This window comes from Cydia splendana, chromosome 9, assembly GCF_910591565.1.
Source record: "Cydia splendana chromosome 9, ilCydSple1.2, whole genome shotgun sequence".
Taxonomy (NCBI): domain Eukaryota; kingdom Metazoa; phylum Arthropoda; class Insecta; order Lepidoptera; family Tortricidae; genus Cydia; species Cydia splendana.
The window spans coordinates 7,331,257-7,355,913 of record NC_085968.1 but is presented as its reverse complement, the minus strand read 5'-3'; the positions used below and the strand labels follow the sequence as shown (position 1 = coordinate 7,355,913).

Here is a 24,657-nt window from a genome sequence, read left to right as displayed (position 1 = left end):
CCAAATCACCGTTTAAAACTGAAGTTAAAACACTGGTTCAAAAAAACGTGTGGTCGGTGTCACGAAAAAACCCCACTAAAGTTCAACTGTGTGAAGTTAGCCGCAGATTGTTCGAAGAATGTTGATACCCGTGAAAAATACTTTGTATTTAGCAGTTTTATGTAAGGCTTACATTAGAAACATTTTGTTAATGGCAACTTATGTCAAACTAGGCGAAAATAGGTAGCGCAGGCAAAGATACGAAACTCTACGGTACCTAAATTAAATTGACTTGCTAACAAATTTCTTTTAATTCATGTGTATGAGTAATCAATAGTTCATCTGATGCGTTTTTTTTTTTAAGTCCAATTGAGCACCTAGAATTCGCGTTCATAACGCCGTATAGGGTTGAAGAAGAGTCTACCGTCCGGTTATATAATACTCGTAGTCAGACACGCCAATTTTGTCAATAGAAAAAGGTGAAAATTAAAAATAGGCCCGAAGGATTGAACTTAAATGCAAATTTTGAACTTCGGGCCTTTTTCTACTGTCAAATTAGTTTGCCAGTCTATACTCGTAGTAATGAGGTTACGAAACTTAACTACGTGAATTACCGTAAACGTCTATGTACTAGGTACCTATTCTAAATATCTATTACGACTATTAGTTCCTTTCGAATCTATTTGCGCTACGACATTGACTTAGCATGACATGACCGAATTTGTCCGATCAAAGAGTTATTAATGTTATTCTGAACAACTATATTATGCGCGTATGAGATGTATAGGTACATAGTATCGCGGATAACGCAAGCTAGGATGACTTGCACGTTTAGTGTGAGGCGCGATAAAAAAAAAACATTAAATTTATTCTCATACATTATTTGAAATACATATTCAAATTAAATTTACTTACATATGTATTTATATTTATAGATTTTCATTAAGTCATCCGAGATTCGCAAATCTACATTATTTATAACTCGTATGTAGAGAGCGCTATCAAAACACATGTATTAAAATGTACAATAAGATCAGTATTAATAAATTTTTAGGCGTTAGGAGTTAGGAGCATAGATAATTTTGTAGTTGATTGAACAGCGTCTTAGAATAATAGAGAGTAGAGAGAGACTACACGTTACTGGTATTGTTTCTGTGTATCATATAAATATGGGATAAATAATTACCTATGTTAATGTTGCCCATGTCATGTCATAAGATCATACCAATAATTAGGTGAACGATAGGTAATGGCTCTATATCTACTTACATATATCGTAATAAAATCAGCAGCAGTAACATCCGCTCTACGCTTCATTTACTGCTAATCGCTATGCCACATTATAGGCATTCTAAATCATCTATCCTTCTTGTAAATCCATTCGAGCTAAATAGAGCGTGTCCCGAATTACCCGAATAGAGCCGCTAGAACGGTGACGGCTGATAAAGCAGGTTCAATATTATCATAATTAACCCCTACATATCTTGTTTTGCACCTACCTACTAAATTTCAGTATCTAGTATATAAGAAAAAAATGTTTTAAGTACCTACATCATTTGCTGTTTCGTAATGTAAATATCTGTGTGAAATGATGACGACAGACATATGTATATCAGTCGGGTTTTTTAAAGTTCATCTATACATTTTAAATTCATATTTACGTAATGAAATCAAAGCGAGACGAGGAGACTACCTTGTATTAATCAAACATGCATTGTTCACAGATGATGTTCACCATGCGCTCACACCACATGCTCACAGACGTAGTGCTAGAGGTGGGCAGCGAGCTCTTTCACGTCCACAAAGTCGTTCTGGCCGCCGGCAGCCCCTATTTCAAGGTAAGGATCCCGATTATTATAAGCAGCTGTTCCGAAAATAATAAATATCATCTCGGGTATACATCTGTGTAGTTTGGGAATCGTGTAGTAAATTGTAGGGCGACTCGTGACCGTGACTCGTATCATGACAAATTCATTCATTAAACACCGCGCATAGCGGCAGACGAACTCGCACGAAAGTGCGCTTCGCTCAGACACTAGCTAGTCGCCTTCGGCCTTACGAATTGCAATAAAATATTGTTGTTATTAGTGGAAATTAAACAGTATAAATTTCATTTTTGCTTTAGGGCCTGTTTACATATGTTTACATTTTCTACTAAATGCAAATAGGTACTAAAACATATCTCGGCTATCTCTTTCGAAACGTCGTAGTTTTCAATTCAATTGCTCGGTGGATTTAAATATAAATGTCCGTATTACAACAACGCTATTCATTACTTTTTACTAAAAATAAATACTAATATGGTTTATCTATGCCATTCAGTTTCCTTAAATGTACTTAGCCATAGGTACCCCGAAGTTAACAGAGTTTAAAAAAACAACGTGTATATGAGTCCGAAATAATATCAAATATTAATGTTGTTGTGCTCTTAGATCGGTATCTACCGGTGTGTATAAGTATATTGATTGATAAACTTTAGGTACTTTATCGTAAAATTCGTAAATCGTAAACAAGTACGCATAGCCTCATCACCCAGCCCAGCGCCTGCCGAGCGCTAGCCCCACATTAACCAGTATAAATTTGATATTTGCTTACCCAAGGTTGCTACCTATCTCAATTTTATACTTATACTGGTTACCTAATGTGAGTGCTCAGTTCGTAGGTACATAGCTCAAGGTGACAAGACGTTGTATACGAGTTCGTTGTAATAAAAGTGCAAGTCACGCTCAGCTCACACCATAACCCATAACTAATTATTTAATTGCCGATTTATGTTAATTCTACATTTTTGACCTTGTAATGTTGTATTGATTCCTTTCAGTTTAGGTAACTGCTATACCTAGGTTTTAGAAAATGTTGCTTGTAAGTTGTAACTAATAAAGTATTTATAAGTTAAATTTGAAGCAAGATCTTTGAGGTATTATCCCCGCAAATAATGAATAGGGTCGATCAACTATTTCTTTTTGTTTAGGACCATAACAATCTAGTTAGTAATAACTGTTAAACTTATAATAAGTTCTGCTAGCATGCTTGGTAGATGAGTTAGATGACCCTCTAGTAATGAGTATCTAAGCAATGACTTGTATAATTTCAATTATTTGACATATTTAACAATTACATCCTTTTAAAATAAATTATTTCTCTTGACATTTGATGTATTCCGTTAACCTTTTTCTTGCTAGCTTTTAAATTGACCACAAATAACTTAACCATAGATGATCATAGACATAGCCGTATTTTCGTTTTAGTTTTGGTTTGACATGTTCTAATTTCAATTTTAAGTTATTTGTATATCTGTAAATATGTTTTTGTAAATATTTGTAAATATGTCTTATATTTTCTGATTTGCATGCCTTCTGGCTAAATGCGCTGATACCCACATTCTATTGTATATGATAACATCTAATATGTACGTGCATTTTTAGCAAATAAAATTTTGAATTTGAATTTGAATTTGAATTAGTCTAGGGGAAGGGCTTATAACTAGGTACCACAAAAAGACATGATTTGTTAATTGTAAATACCATAAAACCAGGGCTTAAACAGTGACCCAGGGGACCGTAACCATGGCAACGAGTGACAAGGAAAAGTTGATTCACTCATTGTAATGCGTTTGATAAGAATCATAGGGGAAACCAAAATAATTGAATGAAAGAAGAATGTTCACATTTATTGTCGATGTGAGTTAAGAAGTCAATTTTGACAGCTATGAATTGAACCCTACATTTACAAAGCTATTAAGACCTACCGTTTAACTGAAAGCCTTAGTATCATATATATACAAGGGTCAATTCATAACTGTCAAAATTGACTTCTTACCGGTCAGGGAAGGGACTAAAAACTGTTACTATTGTTGGACTCTCAAGGCCATCGGTTAAGGAAATAAGCTGAGTGATTACAACCGCGATTACAAATACCACGTTTATAAGCTTAGAATAAATTTAAAAGTGGAAAAATTACTGTCTTGGGTGAGACTTGAACTCACGGCCTCTGGATTGATACTCCAGCGCTCTGCCATCTGAGCCACCAAGACCTCATCCATAGCCAGCAAATCTTTCCACCATATTATAGGTCAAGGGGACCCTTAGCGACATCTACCGCAAGAGTGTTACACTTCTTAAACGGCTACCGGAGTTCCAAGTCATATTGGAAATTCACCAGTTACGATGTGCTACCCATACTAATTTTAGTTTTTAACAAGCAACCCAAGACAGTAATTTTTCCACTTTTAAATTTATTCTAAGCTTAATAGCATCGTTCGCAGGCGTTTCTGCTTGTTAAAAATATAAATAAAACCACGTTAATAAGTACATAGTTAAATACTAAATTAACACCTAGCCACGATATAATTAGATTAATTGACTGATTGGATCTGGTTTCCACATTGTCAAGGTTAGATAAACTGTCATTTTCGTAATAACTTATCAAAGTTTGGTATCAGATAGGTCAGCGAGTCCTAAAGGCTCTTTAATTAAATCCAAACAAAAAGCCGAGAAAATGGCTTGTCCTATTGGGCGCTATAAGGTGTCCAAAAATAACACCAATAGGTATACAATTTTTGATTCGGTTTTTTTACAAGTAGAGCGAACTGTATGCAGGTAATGCATGGTATTAAGTGTAGCTAACCATATATGTTGCTAGGTAGTAGGTATAATTTTTTCATAGGTATTCGTAAAATGGGCAGTTATCGTTTACCCTCGGGACTCTTCACGCCCTTATTTCACATTTGTTAGAAAATTACTCCCGGGTTGCGGCCTTGACCTATATCTATACAATTTTTGTACGAAAATCGAGACCTTAGGATTTTGCCGCTCTAATGATAAACTTCACCAGAATTAAATTTATACAGACTCGATTTTTTCTGTATTGTCAGGCAATGTTCACAAGCGGACTGAAAGAGTGCGAGATGTCACGCGTGCGGTTACAGGGCGTGTGCCCCTCGGCCATGGCGTGGCTCGTGTACTTCATGTACACGGGCAAGGTGCGCATCACGGAGGTCACCGTGTGCCAGCTGCTGCCCGCCGCGACCATGTTCCAGGTACTTGTAACACCGACCCTCTTATTGACAGGCCATGTTCACAAGCGGATTGAAAGAGTGCGAGATGTCACGCGTGCGGTTACAGGGCGTGTGCCCCTCGGCCATGGCGTGGCTCGTGTACTTCATGTACACGGGCAAGGTGCGCATCACGGAGGTCACCGTGTGCCAGCTGCTGCCCGCCGCGACCATGTTCCAGGTACTTGTAACACCGACCCTCTTATTGACAGGCCATGTTCACAAGCGGATTGAAAGAGTGCGAGATGTCACGCGTGCGGTTACAGGGCGTGTGCCCCTCGGCCATGGCGTGGCTCGTGTACTTCATGTACACGGGCAAGGTGCGCATCACGGAGGTCACCGTGTGCCAGCTGCTACCCGCCGCGACCATGTTCCAGGTACTTGTAACACCGACCCTCTTATTGACAGGCCATGTTCACAAGCGGATTGAAAGAGTGCGAGATGTCACGCGTGCGGTTACAGGGCGTGTGCCCCTCGGCCATGGCGTGGCTCGTGTACTTCATGTACACGGGCAAGGTGCGCACCACGGAGGTCACCGTGTGCCAGCTGCTGCCCGCCGCGACCATGTTCCAGGTACTTGTAACACCGACCCTCTTATTAACAGGCCATGTTCACAAGCGGACTGAAAGAGTGCGAGATGTCACGCGTGCGGTTACAGGGCGTGTGCCCCTCGGCCATGGCGTGGCTCGTGTACTTCATGTACACGGGCAAGGTGCGCATCACGGAGGTCACCGTGTGCCAGCTGCTGCCCGCCGCGACCATGTTCCAGGTACGCGTAACACCGAGCCTTAAAACGTTCAAGTTGGCTTGATTGAAAAAAACCGAAGAGCTCTGTCTACCTAATTTTCGTTTATTTTCAGTTGTAATAGGTATATCGCTACCCTGCATACCATAGCAATATAATTTTCATATACTACTACTTAACTTTGTATGTCGACTTACGGAATATTCCCAGTAAAACTAAATTAGCAAATCTACCAAACCTATAGGTCATACATACCTACTTACATACTGGTAAACGGCCTATGCCTATACGATATCAGGCGCATTTTACGATAAGCCAAAACCGTCTGCGGGAAATTCCATTACAAAGCGCCAGATGTTTTTTCGTCTACGGGAATTAAATGCAATCGCTTCTTATAGATTAGGTTGACAATCTGTTAAGTACGGAATTTCCCGCAGGTGGATTTGACCTTAAGTGTTCTTTGAACTATAGACATTATTGGTTATGAACATGAGATCAGCGCTCGACAGATATCGAACGTGATCGAGGCGTGCTGCGCGTTCCTGGAGCGCCAGCTGGGCCCGTCCAACGCCATCGGCATCGCCAACTTCGCGGAGCAGCACTGCTGCACCGACCTCAAGCAGAAGGCCAACCAGTTCATTGAGAGGCATTTCACGGAGGTACTGTCGTTATTAAATGAAATCCTGGGTCACCACCATGTACCTAGAAGTATTGCTATAATTTACAAGTACAAGCCTTCTTGAGCTTACAGTGGGGCTTAGTCAATTTGTGTAAAAATGTCCTATAATATTTATTTATTTAATTTGTAACGAACAAATGTACCTTAGTTTCCCCATTCCACCCCCATTTTCACACCCTTAAGGGATATTTATTTGGAAATAAAACTATCCTATGTCCTTCCCCGGAACTCTATACCAAATCAACTAAATCGGTTCAGCGGTTTAAGCGTGAAGAGGAATAAAGAAAAGTTTTTTTTTATATTTTATATGTTATTAATTCGGAATGGTGTCAATGTGATACCATGAATAAATTTGGCATCCCCGATTTATACCTACGAAAACGATACCAAACTTGGCCTAGTAGCTTAAATGATGTAGATATCAAGATAAAGTTGAGAACCCCCTTCTTAAATCAATCCGTGGGTCCTAAGGATCAATCCTGCCATTAGGACATTTTCGGTTCACGAAACGCCGTATTTCATTAGCTGCAACGGCCAATAATTAAAACTAATTTGCTAATTTGTCCAGGTCTGCCAAGAGGAGGAATTCCTTCAACTGACGCCGTCAGAGCTGATAGCCCTGGTGCGGAAAGACGAGCTGAACGTGCGAGAAGAGTGCGAGGTCTACAATGCCGTGCTTAGTTGGGTGAGTTAGCTCAGACCACGAACAAGTAGAACAAAAACATGCGGAGTCGTAATCGTATCTTCATAATAATAGCATGAGCAGACACCGCGTAAGAAGTTAGGTATAGGTGGGGAATACATATACGAGTAAGCAAAGAGTTATTTATTGAAGAAGAGATATAAAGGCAAAATCGAATAAAATATCGAGTTCCCAAGTACGACATCCGATTTAGATAGGTAGCCATATATTTTATGGTAAACGAATTGTCCAGTTATATCATTGTCTTCAAAGAACCATGTTTATTTTGTTCTGAATATCGAATCTAATAAATCTGCCCCGAGAAGCGTAACAACCTTTTATTAAATTACAAAACTCATTCAATTGTCCAAATTGTCCTAGTGCTCGCAATAAAGTGTAAGTACAAAATAAGTCCTTAAGAAAAAGTCCGATCCGTAAGGTCATGCCTCACGTTCCAGGTGAAACACGACGAAGACCGGCGACACCCGCGCATGGAACACATCCTCCAGGCGGTGCGCTGCCAGTACCTCACACCTAGCTTCCTCAAGGAGCAGATGAGCTCGTGCTCTGTGCTGCAGAAAGTGCCCGCCTGTCGGGAGTACCTTGCGAGGATATTTCAGGTAATAATTAGGATAAACGCGGGAAACTTGGCGAAGATGGCGCAGCAACCATATTTCTGTCCGTTTCAGATTTTTTTGAATTGACCAATGTCTTGTTTAGGAGTTAAGAACTCGTAGCTGTAGGAGAACTGGATTTCGACAAAAGTGGGACCAGTCTGGAACTGAATACTTTTAAACAAAAAATTATATTATAATGTTCGACCTTGATTAAAAAAAGAAAACAATAAAAGACGCAAATAAATGATAATCGATATCATCTTAAACCAGTTACAAGTGATGAATTACTAACGGATAAATGACCAAGCAATAATGTTGTCTTTATCCTACCGCATTTATTCCTATGACGTCACGATAGCAATCCATAACTACTTTTTATGGACTTTGGAATGTTTATCCTGTTGGTTTGGTTGAATTTGTACATTCAATAATGGATCAATGAGATAGATATTTACTGTTGTAGCCTACAAGTCCTACAACCTACCACTGAGAACGAGAGCGCGACCGACCGAGCGGTGTTAGATGCTTGACACTTATACGGTTGTAAGTCATAAGTTATTTATTAGTAAAACCAATTTACACGTTATAAATTATAGAACATATTTACATATGTCGTAAAAATATACAAATCAATATGAAATAACATATTATTAATAATATTATACATAACGGCGCGCGATTTATTTAGTTCGATTTGATGCGATCCGATTCTTTTAAATTGTTAAATTTATCGGGTAGTTGTGATTATGTTTGACATTGACAAGTTGATTTATTTTAAGAACGGGTAATCCCGAATGGAGTTGTAAGTGTCATGGCGGCGCGGGACGTCATTCGTTGACAGCGCCCCGCACGGAATGGTCGCTTACAAACCCATTGGCTCTTAATCGTAATTTATTGTTCTAATCCGTTAATATGTTTGTTGTTGAACAATTCAAATAAGAAATACAGTGTTTTGATTGTACCGTGAGATTATTATTTCGTAAAATCCTGCACGTGCACGCCCACACGACATCAATATGTCGAACACGCCTTCAGACACGCCTGTTCGGCCTCCCGATATCCCGGCATACAAATATAGATTAATTAACATCCTTTTCGTGGAAATGTATGTATTCATTATAATCGTAAAACGGGGCTCAACAACCCAGCGTTTGAGGCGACATTTAAAAATGCATCAATTTTGGGCGCTGGTGATGCTGTCAGGGAGGTTGTTGTAGACGGCAGGCCCCATGACATGACATTGAACGAGCACTTGCTGCGTCTAGTACAAATGGTTCAATATATTGGCTGGCTAAACCTGGCTGGCTTGTCTAGTTTTGTATTAGACACAAATAAAAAGCTATTAGCCGAGCAAAACTTTTTCAGTTTGGGCAAAAATTATTTCGTATGTCTGTCGGGTGTTTATCAATACGTTTCAGTCTTAGTCAGTACATGATATTTTAGAGAAAGTGTGTGTGCTACGTTTTGTAATGTTCATAATTATTTTTAAAAAAGGAAAATTTTATAATACATCATTCTAACCTCCAGAGAGATAAGAAGTGGTCGCACACGGACCCACCGCTCTACCAACTGAGCTAGAGTTAGACCAAGTTAAGTCTGCAACGATTTTGACAGCACAGGCAGTGCATGTGTTATTTTTAACGTCAAACTTGAACTTCAAAAGATAACTTTGATGATAGGTAACTTGCCTTTGTAAAGTTATTAGTTTCATTTCTTACATATCAGGGTGTCGCCACTGTTATCATTATCACAGTCATGTTTGCTTTACAGTACGATAATTATTCAAAAAATTAAGGATATGGTGCCAACGTGATGAAAATGTGTTGAAATAGATAATGAGAACTTTGACATCAATTAACATGACTCTGCATGTTTTCTAGCGCAGATTTTTTAGTCAGAAAGTGTTGGAACGGTGTAAAGGTATTATAAGTGTTTAAACTTACGATCAAGTTATCGGCCAGCGGTGGTGTTTGAGTTTAGATAAGGTTTTGTTGTTAGATTAGAAATCGCGAAAATTTACTTGGACAGTGCAACCAATTTACAGACATCGTGTTTCACGAATGAATAGTAGTTCTAATATTATTAATCATATCTTCAGAATACATTAAGGTGAACATGTGTAATTTAATTAAACTAAAATAATGCTTATTTAACTAAAACGTGACAGATCAAATTAAAGTTGAATATTTACTTCGATGATAAATTAAATTTGATGATAAATTGATAATTCTTGAATTAGTATCAAGTCAAAAACTATGGCGGCCGATGATATTAGTGATATCGTTTTAGAAGAATTAAAGGTAGGTGATGATTTGAATTATTTAACATTGTATTTTGGTAAGTTTAGCTAAGGTCATTTGTCCATCGAAGCTTTTACTAAGCTGCTACGGACGGATAGGTACATTATTTATTTACAAGAACGTCGTTGATACCAATTACACTTGTGTTTTAAATGCATAAAAGGGGCGTCTGTTGATTGCCTACATACATAGATACCTACTATATTTAAGTATTTTATTATATAATGTTATTTAGGTGGTTAATTTACTTGTTCGACGTACATATTTAAGTAATCAAGGTTATATTATTTTTAAAATATAATTGTACCTAAAGTTTGTCTAACTAGAGTTTTCCACTCATATACTCAACGGTTACTTGTAAGAGAGATCCCTCTGAGCTTTTGTGCGTCTTTTTCTTGTGATTTGTATTTTAACCTCTTGTGTATAATGATTCCTACTACTAGTAATCATTACTAGTTTTAGTAATCAGAATGTCGTCGCATGAGTAAATTCGAAGATTGTGAGCATTACACCGTTTTGATAAAGTATATGAGCTATATAAGCAGTACGGACTTTTTTCACTCGTATAATATATTTCCAGGATCTGACATTACACAAGAAGCCAGTGGTAAAGGAGCGGCGGCCGAACACGCCGCGCATCATCTACGTCGCCGGGGGCTACTACCGGCACTCCATCGACGTGTTCGAGGCATTTAACCTGGACGACGGCTGCTGGACCACGTTGCCGCGGCTCACCGTGCCGCGCTCGGGGCTCGGCGCGGCCTTTCTCAAGGTAATACTTCTGACACTGATACTACATCGAGGTTTGCGAGGCATTTAACCTGGACGACGGATGCTGGACCACGTTGCCGCGGCTCACCGTGCCGCGCTCGGGGCTCGGCGCGGCCTTTCTCAAGGTAATACTTCTGACACTGATACTACATCGAGGTTTGCGAGGCATTTAACCTGGACGACGGATGCTGGACCACGTTGCCGCGGCTCACCGTGCCGCGCTCGGGGCTCGGCGCGGCCTTTCTCAAGGTAATACTTCTGACACTGATACTACATCGAGGTTTGCGAGGCATTTAACCTGGACGACGGATGCTGGACCACGTTGCCGCGGCTCACCGTGCCGCGCTCGGGGCTCGGCGCGGCCTTTCTCAAGGTAATACTTCTGACACTGATACTACATCGAGGTTTGCGAGGCATTTAACCTGGACGACGGCTGCTGGACCACGTTGCCGCGGCTCACCGTGCCGCGCTCGGGGCTCGGCGCGGCCTTTCTCAAGGTAATACTTCTGACACTGATACTACATCGAGGTTTGCGAGGCATTTAACCTGGACGACGGATGCTGGACCACGTTGCCGCGGCTCACCGTGCCGCGCTCGGGGCTCGGCGCGGCCTTTCTCAAGGTAATACTTCTGACACTGATACTACATCGAGGTTTGCGAGGCATTTAACCTGGACGACGGATGCTGGACCACGTTGCCGCGGCTCACCGTGCCGCGCTCGGGGCTCGGCGCGGCCTTTCTCAAGGTAATACTTCTGACACTGATACTACATCGAGGTTTGCGAGGCATTTAACCTGGACGACGGATGCTGGACCACGTTGCCGCGCCTCACCGTGCCGCGCTCGGGGCTCGGCGCGGCCTTTCTCAAGGTAATACTTCTGACACTGATACTACATCGAGGTTTGCGAGGCATTTAACCTGGACGACGGATGCTGGACCACGTTGCCGCGGCTCACCGTGCCGCGCTCGGGGCTCGGCGCGGCCTTTCTCAAGGTAATACTTCTGACACTGATACTACATCGAGGTTTGCGAGGCATTTAACCTGGACGACGGATGCTGGACCACGTTGCCGCGGCTCACCGTGCCGCGCTCGGGGCTCGGCGCGGCCTTTCTCAAGGTAATACTTCTGACACTGATACTACATCGAGGTTTGCGAGGCATTTAACCTGGACGACGGATGCTGGACCACGTTGCCGCGGCTCACCGTGCCGCGCTCGGGGCTCGGCGCGGCCTTTCTCAAGGTAATACTTCTGACACTGATACTACATCGAGGTTTGCGAGGCATTTAACCTGGACGACGGATGCTGGACCACGTTGCCGCGGCTCACCGTGCCGCGCTCGGGGCTCGGCGCGGCCTTTCTCAAGGTAATACTTCTGACACTGATACTACATCGAGGTTTGCGAGGCATTTAACCTGGACGACGGATGCTGGACCACGTTGCCGCGGCTCACCGTGCCGCGCTCGGGGCTCGGCGCGGCCTTTCTCAAGGTAATACTTCTGACACTGATACTACATCGAGGTTTGCGAGGCATTTAACCTGGACGACGGATGCTGGACCACGTTGCCGCGCCTCACCGTGCCGCGCTCGGGGCTCGGCGCGGCCTTTCTCAAGGTAATACTTCTGACACTGATACTACATCGAGGTTTGCGAGGCATTTAACCTGGACGACGGATGCTGGACCACGTTGCCGCGGCTCACCGTGCCGCGCTCGGGGCTCGGCGCGGCCTTTCTCAAGGTAATACTTCTGACACTGATACTACATCGAGGTTTGCGAGGCATTTAACCTGGACGACGGATGCTGGACCACGTTGCCGCGCCTCACCGTGCCGCGCTCGGGGGTCGGCGCGGCCTTTCTCAAGGTAATACTTCTGACACTGATACTACATCGAGGTTTGCGAGGCATTTAACCTGGACGACGGATGCTGGACCACGTTGCCGCGCCTCACCGTGCCGCGCTCGGGGCTCGGCGCGGCCTTTCTCAAGGTAATACTTCTGACACTAAACTAATACTAAACTGATACTAAATCGAGGTTTGCATAAAGGGTTTTTTTTTTCGAAGCAATCTTATTGTTGTTTTGGGTCATATCGGGTCGGGTCATGTCATGTTATGTTAACTTCGGAAATGTCGGAATTAAAGGTAAAAACTATGAAATTATATCGCGGTAGACCCGTTTGTGTAATTAAATATGTGTACAAAACGCGAGAGTTTAAAGTGTTATATGTCATGTTATGTCTCGTAATTTGCTGCTCGGTAAATTTTCAAAAAATATTACGAGGTCATAATTAAGTGTAACTTAAAAAAAAATAACGGGTTGCACTCCGGGAGAAGTGAAAAGCGAAAAGCAGAATTGAAAACGCAACGACATTGTAACTCAAAATATTAATAACAGGGCCATATAGTGCAAAATGTCTGCAGCACTATGTATAATTGAGGTTAACGCCATCTAGCGTTGTATCGTCGCATTACTTGAAACCCCTAAGCACTAGTGAGTACTACTGGTACTACCGATATATTAATACCAGTTTGAGGGAAACTCACTAGATGGCATTTAAATAAAAAACAATGACATTGTCCGTCACACATAACATAAGTCACGCAAGCGCCCTGCGCCGCCTACACGAAACAGCAGGCTCAGGCATACATTTTCGCCGTGCGGTAGAAAGAGAGGAGAGACGCCTTACGCGTTACGCTGTCTCGAGTTTATCATTTTTTCCCCACCTCTAAAAGTGCACAGCGCCGCTAAAGAAGTTTTCACTTCAAAAATTTTTGTTTCAGGGTCTGTTCTACGCGGTAGGCGGCCGGAACACGTCACCGGGGTCCTCGTACGACAGCGACTGGGTGGACGTGTACAACCCCGCCAACGAGCACTGGCGGCCCTGCAGCCCCATGTCCACGCCCAGGCACAGGGTAAATACACACTGTATTTACTAGCAAAATGTTTAACTGAACAATAGTAGATCACAATGTCGTTGTAATAAGGTTTCAGAATGGTCAGCTAACTGTGCTAGAGTCCGTCTAAGCTAACTCTGCACCGATTTTGACATGCGTGATGAAATATGATATGATTATGAATTTTTATAAAAAATTAACTGTTATACTGACAGATGAATAAAGAAAGAAAGATACGGTTTAACGACCTCATGTCGCACTTCAGATATGTTTCTCTGTTCAATGACGAGTAAGACAGACATTCTATTGTGATTTTTGAACAGTTTGCCATATATTTAAGGGTTAATGGTCCTTTCAAATATACAGATCTTTATTCAAATTTTTTCAAACAAAGTTTGATCTTTTATCATAATTCCTTTTAGGTGGGAGTAGCGGTAATGGACGGACTATTGTACGCGGTCGGGGGATCGGCGGGTTCGGAGTATCACAAGTCTGTAGAATGGTAAGTCAAAGAATAAAAAAGTTACTTTAACATATTCATTGCCACCCAGCCAAACAAGACGTCCGCGCCAGGCCACAACAATTTCGTTATATAAAGCAGTAGTACCACGATCCCGACTATCGGGTCGTCCGGCCTGGGAACGAAATCATAAAATACCCGATAGTCGGGTTTTCGGCACTGAATGTGTTAAAAAATATGTGATAACTGCGCAGGCCGGTTGCTACAGGCAAGCAGCAAGCAGCGCAATCTCACCGTGAATTGCTTCCTGAAAGAGACAAACCATTTTAGCCACAGACAAGACATCCTCCAGACTGAGCATAGTAGCGCTACCCCTGCCACAAATATATGGTAGTTTTACTCCATTTTCGAGCCAAAGTGTCTTTGTGTGACTCGCTCACCTCGTCCCCCGCACCCCTGTATTTTTGGCAGCATCGGATTCATGAAATAATTACTCTAAGCTAGAGCCGCCGTTTGGAGGATTCTTGTCTATGATTTAGCTAACAGACTTTTCAATTGGTTAGTGTTTGCGTTCCAGCTACGACCCCGAGAAAGACGTGTGGTCCTGGGTGGCGCCGATGGCGTGCGCGCGGCTCGGGGTGGGCGTGGCCGTGGTGAACCGCCTGCTGTACGCCGTCGGCGGCTTCGACGGCGCCCGCCGCGTGGCCACGGCCGAGTGCTACCACCCCGAGAACAACCGCTGGTCCGAGATCGCGCCCATGCAGCAGGCGAGGAGCGGCGCCGGTAAGTCTGGGAGGTATTTTGGGTTATGAGTTTAATAGGACAATTTTGGGGGAGAATATGAGACAACTCTCGGTCATTTACGATCTGTACTCGTGCAATTTATAAATAAAGCGAAAAGGTAATTCGAATTTCCTATTTTTTGCACTTGTATCGTAATGTACTATTATTTCGACCAACTTAGGACCGTATCACATTTCATTAGTATATGACTATATATGTGTGGTGACCGCTGGCTCTTTGTAAACGCTTTATAATTCAATAGTGTCCGTTTAGTGCACAATTGCACATTCTGAGTATAGTAACTGTCCGCAGGCGTGGCGGCGCTGGGGCAGTACATCTACGTGGTGGGCGGCTACGACGGGTCTGCGCAGCTGGCGTCGGTGGAGCGCTACGACACGGAGCGCGACGCGTGGGAGCCCGCCGCGCCCGTGCGCCTCGCGCGCTCCGCGCTGTCGCTCACCGCGCTAGACAACCGGCTCTACGCCATGGGTGAGTCACTGTGTGCAGGCGTGGCGGCGCTGGGGCAGTACATCTACGTGGTGGGCGGCTACGACGGGTCTGCGCAGCTGGCGTCGGTGGAGCGCTACGACACGGAGCGCGACGCGTGGGAGCCCGCCGCGCCCGTGCGCCTCGCGCGCTCCGCGCTGTCGCTCACCGCGCTAGACAACCGGCTCTACGCCATGGGTGAGTCACTGTGTGCAGGCGTGGCGGCGCTGGGGCAGTACATCTACGTGGTGGGCGGCTACGACGGGTCTGCGCAGCTGGCGTCGGTGGAGCGCTACGACACGGAGCGCGACGCGTGGGAGCCCGCCGCGCCCGTGCGCCTCGCGCGCTCCGCGCTGTCGCTCACCGCGCTAGACAACCGGCTCTACGCCATGGGTGAGTCACTGTGTGCAGGCGTGGCGGCGCTGGGGCAGTACATCTACGTGGTGGGCGGCTACGACGGGTCTGCGCAGCTGGCGTCGGTGGAGCGCTACGACACGGAGCGCGACGCGTGGGAGCCCGCCGCGCCCGTGCGGCTCGCGCGCTCCGCGCTGTCGCTCACCGCGCTAGACAACCGGCTCTACGCCATGGGTGAGTCACTGTGTGCAGGCGTGGCGGCGCTGGGGCAGTACATCTACGTGGTGGGCGGCTACGACGGGTCTGCGCAGCTGGCGTCGGTGGAGCGCTACGACACGGAGCGCGACGCGTGGGAGCCCGCCGCGCCCGTGCGCCTCGCGCGCTCCGCGCTGTCGCTCACCGCGCTAGACAACCGGCTCTACGCCATGGGTGAGTCACTGTGTGCAGGCGTGGCGGCGCTGGGGCAGTACATCTACGTGGTGGGCGGCTACGACGGGTCTGCGCAGCTGGCGTCGGTGGAGCGCTACGACACGGAGCGCGACGCGTGGGAGCCCGCCGCGCCCGTGCGCCTCGCGCGCTCCGCGCTGTCGCTCACCGCGCTAGACAACCGGCTCTACGCCATGGGTGAGTCACTGTGTGCAGGCGTGGCGGCGCTGGGGCAGTACATCTACGTGGTGGGCGGCTACGACGGGTCTGCGCAGCTGGCGTCGGTGGAGCGCTACGACACGGAGCGCGACGCGTGGGAGCCCGCCGCGCCCGTGCGCCTCGCGCGCTCCGCGCTGTCGCTCACCGCGCTAGACAACCGGCTCTACGCCATGGGTGAGTCACTGTGTGCAGGCGTGGCGGCGCTGGGGCAGTACATCTACGTGGTGGGCGGCTACGACGGGTCTGCGCAGCTGGCGTCGGTGGAGCGCTACGACACGGAGCGCGACGCGTGGGAGCCCGCCGCGCCCGTGCGCCTCGCGCGCTCCGCGCTGTCGCTCACCGCGCTAGACAACCGGCTCTACGCCATGGGTGAGTCACTGTGTGCAGGCGTGGCGGCGCTGGGGCAGTACATCTACGTGGTGGGCGGCTACGACGGGTCTGCGCAGCTGGCGTCGGTGGAGCGCTACGACACGGAGCGCGACGCGTGGGAGCCCGCCGCGCCCGTGCGCCTCGCGCGCTCCGCGCTGTCGCTCACCGCGCTAGACAACCGGCTCTACGCCATGGGTGAGTCACTGTGTGCAGGCGTGGCGGCGCTGGGGCAGTACATCTACGTGGTGGGCGGCTACGACGGGTCTGCGCAGCTGGCGTCGGTGGAGCGCTACGACACGGAGCGCGACGCGTGGGAGCCCGCCGCGCCCGTGCGCCTCGCGCGCTCCGCGCTGTCGCTCACCGCGCTAGACAACCGGCTCTACGCCATGGGTGAGTCACTGTGTGCAGGCGTGGCGGCGCTGGGGCAGTACATCTACGTGGTGGGCGGCTACGACGGGTCTGCGCAGCTGGCGTCGGTGGAGCGCTACGACACGGAGCGCGACGCGTGGGAGCCCGCCGCGCCCGTGCGCCTCGCGCGCTCCGCGCTGTCGCTCACCGCGCTAGACAACCGGCTCTACGCCATGGGTGAGTCACTGTGTGCAGGCGTGGCGGCGCTGGGGCAGTACATCTACGTGGTGGGCGGCTACGACGGGTCTGCGCAGCTGGCGTCGGTGGAGCGCTACGACACGGAGCGCGACGCGTGGGAGCCCGCCGCGCCCGTGCGCCTCGCGCGCTCCGCGCTGTCGCTCACCGCGCTAGACAACCGGCTCTACGCCATGGGTGAGTCACTGTGTGCAGGCGTGGCGGCGCTGGGGCAGTACATCTACGTGGTGGGCGGCTACGACGGGTCTGCGCAGCTGGAGTCGGTGGAGCGCTACGACACGGAGCGCGACGCGTGGGAGCCCGCCGCGCCCGTGCGCCTCGCGCGCTCCGCGCTGTCGCTCACCGCGCTAGACAACCGGCTCTACGCCATGGGTGAGTCACTGTGTGCAGGCGTGGCGGCGCTGGGGCAGTACATCTACGTGGTGGGCGGCTACGACGGGTCTGCGCAGCTGGCGTCGGTGGAGCGCTACGACACGGAGCGCGACGCGTGGGAGCCCGCCGCGCCCGTGCGCCTCGCGCGCTCCGCGCTGTCGCTCACCGCGCTAGACAACCGGCTCTACGCCATGGGTGAGTCACTGTGTGCAGGCGTGGCGGCGCTGGGGCAGTACATCTACGTGGTGGGCGGCTACGACGGGTCTGCGCAGCTGGTGTCGGTGGAGCGCTACGACACGGAGCGCGACGCGTGGGAGCCCGCCGCGCCCGTGCGCCTCGCGCGCTCCGCGCTGTCGCTCACCGCGCTAGACAACCGGCTCTACGCCATGGGTGAGTCACTGTGTGCAGGCGTGGCGGCGCTGGGGCAGTACATCTACGTGGTGGGCGGCTACGACGGGTCTGCGCAGCTGGCGTCGGTGGAGCGCTACGACACGGAGCGCGACGCGTGGGAGCCCGCCGCGCCCGTGCGCCTCGCGCGCTCCGCGCTGTCGCTCACCGCGCTAGACAACCGGCTCTACGCCATGGGTGAGTCACTGTGTGCAGGCGTGGCGGCGCTGGGGCAGTACATCTACGTGGTGGGCGGCTACGACGGGTCTGCGCAGCTGGCGTCGGTGGAGCGCTACGACACGGAGCGCGACGCGTGGGAGCCCGCCGCGCCCGTGCGCCTCGCGCGCTCCGCGCTGTCGCTCACCGCGCTAGACAACCGGCTCTACGCCATGGGTGAGTCACTGTGTGCAGGCGTGGCGGCGCTGGGGCAGTACATCTACGTGGTGGGCGGCTACGACGGGTCTGCGCAGCTGGCGTCGGTGGAGCGCTACGACACGGAGCGCGACGCGTGGGAGCCCGCCGCGCCCGTGCGCCTCGCGCGCTCCGCGCTGTCGCTCACCGCGCTAGACAACCGGCTCTACGCCATGGGTGAGTCACTGTGTGCAGGCGTGGCGGCGCTGGGGCAGTACATCTACGTGGTGGGCGGCTACGACGGGTCTGCGCAGCTGGCGTCGGTGGAGCGCTACGACACGGAGCGCGACGCGTGGGAGCCCGCCGCGCCCGTGCGCCTCGCGCGCTCCGCGCTGTCGCTCACCGCGCTAGACAACCGGCTCTACGCCATGGGTGAGTCACTGTGTGCAGGCGTGGCGGCGCTGGGGCAGTACATCTACGTGGTGGGCGGCTACGACGGGTCTGCGCAGCTGGCGTCGGTGGAGCGCTACGACACGGAGCGCGACGCGTGGGAGCCCGCCGCGCCCGTGCGCCTCGCGCGCTCCGCGCTGTCGCTCACCGCGCTAGACAACCGGCTCTACGCCATGGGTGAGTCACTGTGTGCAGGCGTGGCGGCGCTGGGGCAGTACATCTACGTGGTGGGCGGCTACGACGGGTCTGCGCAGCTGGCGTCGGTGGAGCGCTACGACACGGAGCGCGACGCGTGGGAGCCCGCCGCGCCCGTGCGCCTCGCGCGCTCCGCGCTGTCGCTCACCGCGCTAGACAACCGGCTCTACGCCATGGGTGAGTCACTGTGTGCAGGCGTGGCGGCGCTGGGGCAGTACATCTACGTGGTGGGCGGCTACGACGGGTCTGCGCAGCTGGCGTCGGTGGAGCGCTACGACACGGAGCGCGACGCGTGGGAGCCCGCCGCGCCCGTGCGCCTCGCGCGCTCCGCGCTGTCGCTCACCGCGCTAGACAACCGGCTCTACGCCATGGGTGAGTCACTGTGTGCAGGCGTGGCGGCGCTGGGGCAGTACATCTACGTGGTGGGCGGCTACGACGGGTCTGCGCAGCTGGCGTCGGTGGAGCGCTACGACACGGAGCGCGACGCGTGGGAGCCCGCCGCGCCCGTGCGCCTCGCGCGCTCCGCGCTGTCGCTCACCGCGCTAGACAACCGGCTCTACGCCATGGGTGAGTCACTGTGTGCAGGCGTGGCGGCGCTGGGGCAGTACATCTACGTGGTGGGCGGCTACGACGGGTCTGCGCAGCTGGCGTCGGTGGAGCGCTACGACACGGAGCGCGACGCGTGGGAGCCCGCCGCGCCCGTGCGCCTCGCGCGCTCCGCGCTGTCGCTCACCGCGCTAGACAACCGGCTCTACGCCATGGGTGAGTCACTGTGTGCAGGCGTGGCGGCGCTGGGGCAGTACATCTACGTGGTGGGCGGCTACGACGGGTCTGCGCAGCTGGCGTCGGTGGAGCGCTACGACACGGAGCGCGACGCGTGGGAGCCCGCCGCGCCCGTGCGCCTCGCGCGCTCCGCGCTGTCGCTCACCGCGCTAGACAACCGGCTCTACGCCATGGGTGAGTCACTGTGTGCAGGCGTGGCGGCGCTGGGGCAGTACATCTACGTGGTGGGCGGCTACGACGGGTCTGCGCAGCTGGCGTCGGTGGAGCGCTACGACACGGAGCGCGACGCGTGGGAGCCCGCCGCGCCCGTGCGCCTCGCGCGCTCCGCGCTGTCGCTCACCGCGCTAGACAACCGGCTCTACGCCATGGGTGAGTCACTCTACATCGAATGTATCATTACTTCAAACACGAGTCGATGGAAGTTGAACCTTCTATCGTAGTTACATTCCATATTAAATAGCGCCCTACTCCAATAGTTTGATGTGAATTGTCTTAATAGTAGGGGAGCCCAAGAGGGGATTTCGGGATTTACTCGAGCGCGGCAGATTAATATACAGGGGGATACTTTGTACCCGGTTAAGTACTTCCACCAAATATGAGCCCCATATATATGGCCGCCCATCAAGGATAAAGGATCAGATTAGTAAAAAAAAATTGATCATCTGAAATTCTCGAGCGCGTCAGATTAAGGTAGGGTGAGTTAGTTACATGCTAAAACGTGTATATTCCACTAATCTGACAATTTGAGACTTGAGAGTGACGTAAAGAAGGGGAAGGGCTACAAAGTTGTAAAAAAAAAACGTCATCTCGACATTTTCGAGCGTGGCAAATTTTGTTTTTTTTTTTAAGGGTTTAATTCAAGGAATCCGAAAAATATATAATCTGATGATTTCCCCAAGCCGAAGTAACAAAAATTCATCGGTAAAGTTGAATGCGTGCAGCTACGTGATGCCTGTATTCCCCTCTCCGCGTTTCTATTCCTCTCTCACTCTTTCTCTATCCATTACTCTCTCACTCCGTCCCCACTCTGGACCAGAGTTGCCAGATGGGCACGCAAATAGTACGCAGTACGCATTGCGTACTATTTTATGGTCTTGTATACTCGCGTACTCATCCGGCGATTTGCGTACTATTTTTATATTTTATCACCTGACAGCCTGTTACTCCACTTGAACAGAATAAATATTTTTCATTTCTCATGCTCTGAAAGAGGGTCCTTGTTGTTCTAAAAGGGGTGCAGAAAATGATACGTTTCTGCACTAGAGTATTTTAGGTTCCAAGTACGATTTTTTTTTTACGAGAAGCAATTGAAAGTTGTGTATAAATGGACTTGTTATACAATTTCCATTCTGATATTTCCCTCCCCATTCCATAAACGTGTATGTGTGCAGTTTTAAGGAAGTGAAAAGTCGAGTAAGCAAATCTTGTCAATAGAAAAAGGCGCGAATTTCAAATTTTCTATGGGACGATAACTAGGATGAAATTGAGCCAGAGGAGGAAGATGATTCCACCGATGAAGATGTAAATTAAAAAAAAAACGCTCAAAAAAAATAATTTTTAATAATAATGTTCTTATAAATACAAGTATTCTACATAAAAAAAACATACACTTTTTTATTTGCATGCTATTTCAGTGATTCTTATCTAAGTTCAATGATTTTAAAAAAATTGTCAGATTAAGCGAATCCCTCCAGATAATCGTCAGATTATGAGACAGCAGGTCTAGGGCATAAAGATGAACCATATATATCTTAATCTGACGCGCTTGAGTATTTCAAAATGGCGAATTTTTTTGCACATTCTAATAATGGCCGCGAGTTTGCGTCTCATCCAAATCGTCAGATTAATATATAATAGCTTTTTTTAGGTTTACTTAACATCTCTTTAAAAATCTGACGCGCTCGATAAAATTTTTTTCTTCATTTTCAACCCTTACGTACGACCACCCCCATCATGGAAACAATCAGATTAACATACGTACATTTTTTAATACGTAGGACATGGATGATATCAATATCTGACCCGCTCGAGTATGTCCATGCAAGTGTTTTTTTACATTTTTGAAAATCTATAGCCGCTCCCCCCACCGATGAAAGGTATATATTTATGACATTTTTTTCTTTTTATCATCTAAGCTTTGCAACCCAATAGGTCTCTATGACGCTCGAGTAAATCCCGATTTAGCATCGTGGGCTCCCCTACCATAAGGCGCTAATCGGTCAGATTTCGTGGTAAGATCGACTTTTCAAGATTTCTACTAGGTACTATCACTACTAAAACAACGTCTTAGTTTTAAGGTTTCTAGGAGTAACATTAATGACCATGGTTGTCTCTATTTCATGATAGTCATGTCATTGTAAATTTGATTTTCTATCTAACTATAATAATCATAGTCTATATTACAAGCAGCATCTATCTTAATGATTGGACGCTACTCGTTTCCAGGCGGTTACGACGGCACATCGTTCCTCGACATCGTGGAAGTGTACGACCCGAGCACGGACACGTGGTCGCCGGGCACGCCGCTCACGTCGCTGCGCTCCGGGCACGCGTCGGCCGTGTGCCACCCGCGCGTGGCCGCCGCCGACCCGCCCGACCCCGCCACCCCCGCCACCCCCGCACGCCCAGCGCAGCCCGCCGCCAGCTCGCAAGACATACCCATGGCCAATAACATCATAGGAACTTTATCCAATAATAACTGTAGGGGATGCTTATAGCACCAGTGAATATGGGACTAGACGCGCGAGGCAGCTAACGAGCTATTTGCACTCGGTGAACTAAAGGTACCGTGGCTTAAAATAGCACAATTTCAAATCCCAAGTTAAGAGTGAGAAAGACTGCCATAAAGACGGCCCCGTTTGAAAGGTGCGTATCAGTGCAGTGAGTGCCGCGAGAAATCTTACGGATCAGAACCTTGATCGGATGAAACGAAATTTCTCGGACTATTACGTATATGTTACTATGTGTGGTGTGGTTGAGAACTTGAAAAAGATGTGTACAGGAAATTGCCATCCAATTTATACCTATTATAATGATAGAAATTACATATGCGAATTTTATGTAATTTTTTGGTCTCCGGATGACACCGTACGCTACATACAGCGTCAAATTGTGTGAGAGAACACAACATTTCCATAAAATGTGATGCTGTACGCTGTCCATAACGTAATGCGTTCATTTAAGACCAAGCCTAAGTTTTGTAGTCGGCGATAAAAAAAGTATAAGAAATGACTTTGGAAGCAATTCGATATTTAACAGTTCGTGATATTTCCAATCTAATGACATAAGAGTCAAAACAAAACTTGGCAACGATTTTGATAGCACAAACTATGAAATTGACGTTTAAAATAACACTGACAGTCTGTGTTATCAAAATCGCTGCCGAGTTAGCTTGGTCTGACTCTAGACGTAATTTACCGTATATTTATGTGCATTCATTATCTGCGAGTTCTGCGACCTAATGCGTGACAATGACAATGAATACAAGTCGAATTTGAACTATAAAAAATGTTTATAGTCAAATATTACAAACTGTACCTACTGTTGTTATAAGTGAATGTGGACAGTTCGATATATTTATATGTTCAATGTGATAATGTAAATATGTATATTATTTTTAAGGGCTCTTTGTAAGAAAAGCAAAGACTGTTATGGGAATAAAAGATTGAATTACTAAATTAAGCACTTTATTTTTATTTTCTAAATCAATAATTGGTACCCCTTTCGACCTCCGCTCCACCCTTACAATCATTAAAAAAGCGAGTGGAAAAAATGTTATCACGGTCCATGCTTCTTCTGACAATACGAGTCGTAAACGAGTTCTTTCTAACAGGCGACTTAAGTTTTTTGTTATTACACAATTTGTAAAAATCTGGGCTCCGTATTATGATAACAAGCTAATAAGTAATGCGGTTTTCATACAAAACATCAATCCTGGCCTTATCCTTGCTATTCAAAAAGTCCCTGATGATTTTTTTTATTTTTCATTGAAAAAAACTTTTTTTTGTCAGAATAGGTTTAAGAGCGCTATTACATTTCGGCGTTGAGCGAGTTTAGGTATTTTACGCGCTGCGGCAGGCCGTGCGAGCTCAGTATGCCGATCCCTTCTACCACACTCGCACTACAATGATGGATTAAACATTCTTGATCCTTCGCGAAGCATATTGAAATCAACCATAACAACACTAACTGTACTTAACTTTTAAAGTTCTAAAACTGTTATTTGGTAAGTACGAAAATACTAAATGCAGTGCAAATGTACATAGGGGCTGTTCATAAATTACGTTATCTATTTTTGACGATTTTTGACCCCCCCCCCCCAAATCATCCAAAAATCAAGCTTCGGATGAATCTGTTTCCTCCTACGTCATGTTACCATCATCCGATGTCCAGACCCCCCCCCCCCCCCCCCACTCCTCCCATTTGAAACGACGTAATTTATGAATAGCCCCATACTCGTACTTATGAAGGTATATTACTCGAAAGAAATTATAGGTACCTACTCGCTTATTTACATGTTTCGTCATTGCATTTGGTACCTATAGGTTGTAAAGTTTGTATCAACGAGGGTTTAAAAACGAACTGGTACTGAGGATCTGATGATGATTAAGGTGGTCACGGATACCAATCAACCATGTAGTAACATGATTAGGCTCGTTTGATTCGTCTCAACAAGATCTTTGACACTGAAGATACACAGGG

The 24,657-nt window shown here is 47.8% G+C and overlaps 1 protein-coding gene and 1 non-coding gene across 2 annotated transcripts in view; one reads left to right on the top strand and one right to left on the bottom strand.

The window, feature by feature from the left end:
• Positions 1 to 23,625, top strand: part of LOC134793466 (kelch-like ECH-associated protein 1B) — a 34,627-nt gene extending 11,002 nt beyond the window's left edge. Inside the window, exons 3-13 of the mRNA XM_063765043.1 lie at positions 1,704 to 1,817; positions 4,853 to 5,017; positions 6,287 to 6,436; positions 7,025 to 7,141; positions 7,597 to 7,758; positions 10,636 to 10,827; positions 13,605 to 13,736; positions 14,141 to 14,220; positions 14,756 to 14,961; positions 15,274 to 15,450; positions 22,402 to 23,625. Coding sequence (XP_063621113.1) covers positions 1,704 to 1,817; positions 4,853 to 5,017; positions 6,287 to 6,436; positions 7,025 to 7,141; positions 7,597 to 7,758; positions 10,636 to 10,827; positions 13,605 to 13,736; positions 14,141 to 14,220; positions 14,756 to 14,961; positions 15,274 to 15,450; positions 22,402 to 22,673 — 1,767 coding nt within the window. The 3' untranslated portion in view covers positions 22,674 to 23,625. The remainder of the gene's footprint in view (positions 1 to 1,703; positions 1,818 to 4,852; positions 5,018 to 6,286; positions 6,437 to 7,024; positions 7,142 to 7,596; positions 7,759 to 10,635; positions 10,828 to 13,604; positions 13,737 to 14,140; positions 14,221 to 14,755; positions 14,962 to 15,273; positions 15,451 to 22,401) is intronic.
• On the bottom strand, positions 3,940 to 4,012 carry Trnad-auc (transfer RNA aspartic acid (anticodon AUC)). Its single transcript has one exon. It is a non-coding gene; the product is annotated as a tRNA-Asp (tRNA).
• Positions 23,626 to 24,657: the final 1,032 nt, after the last annotated feature.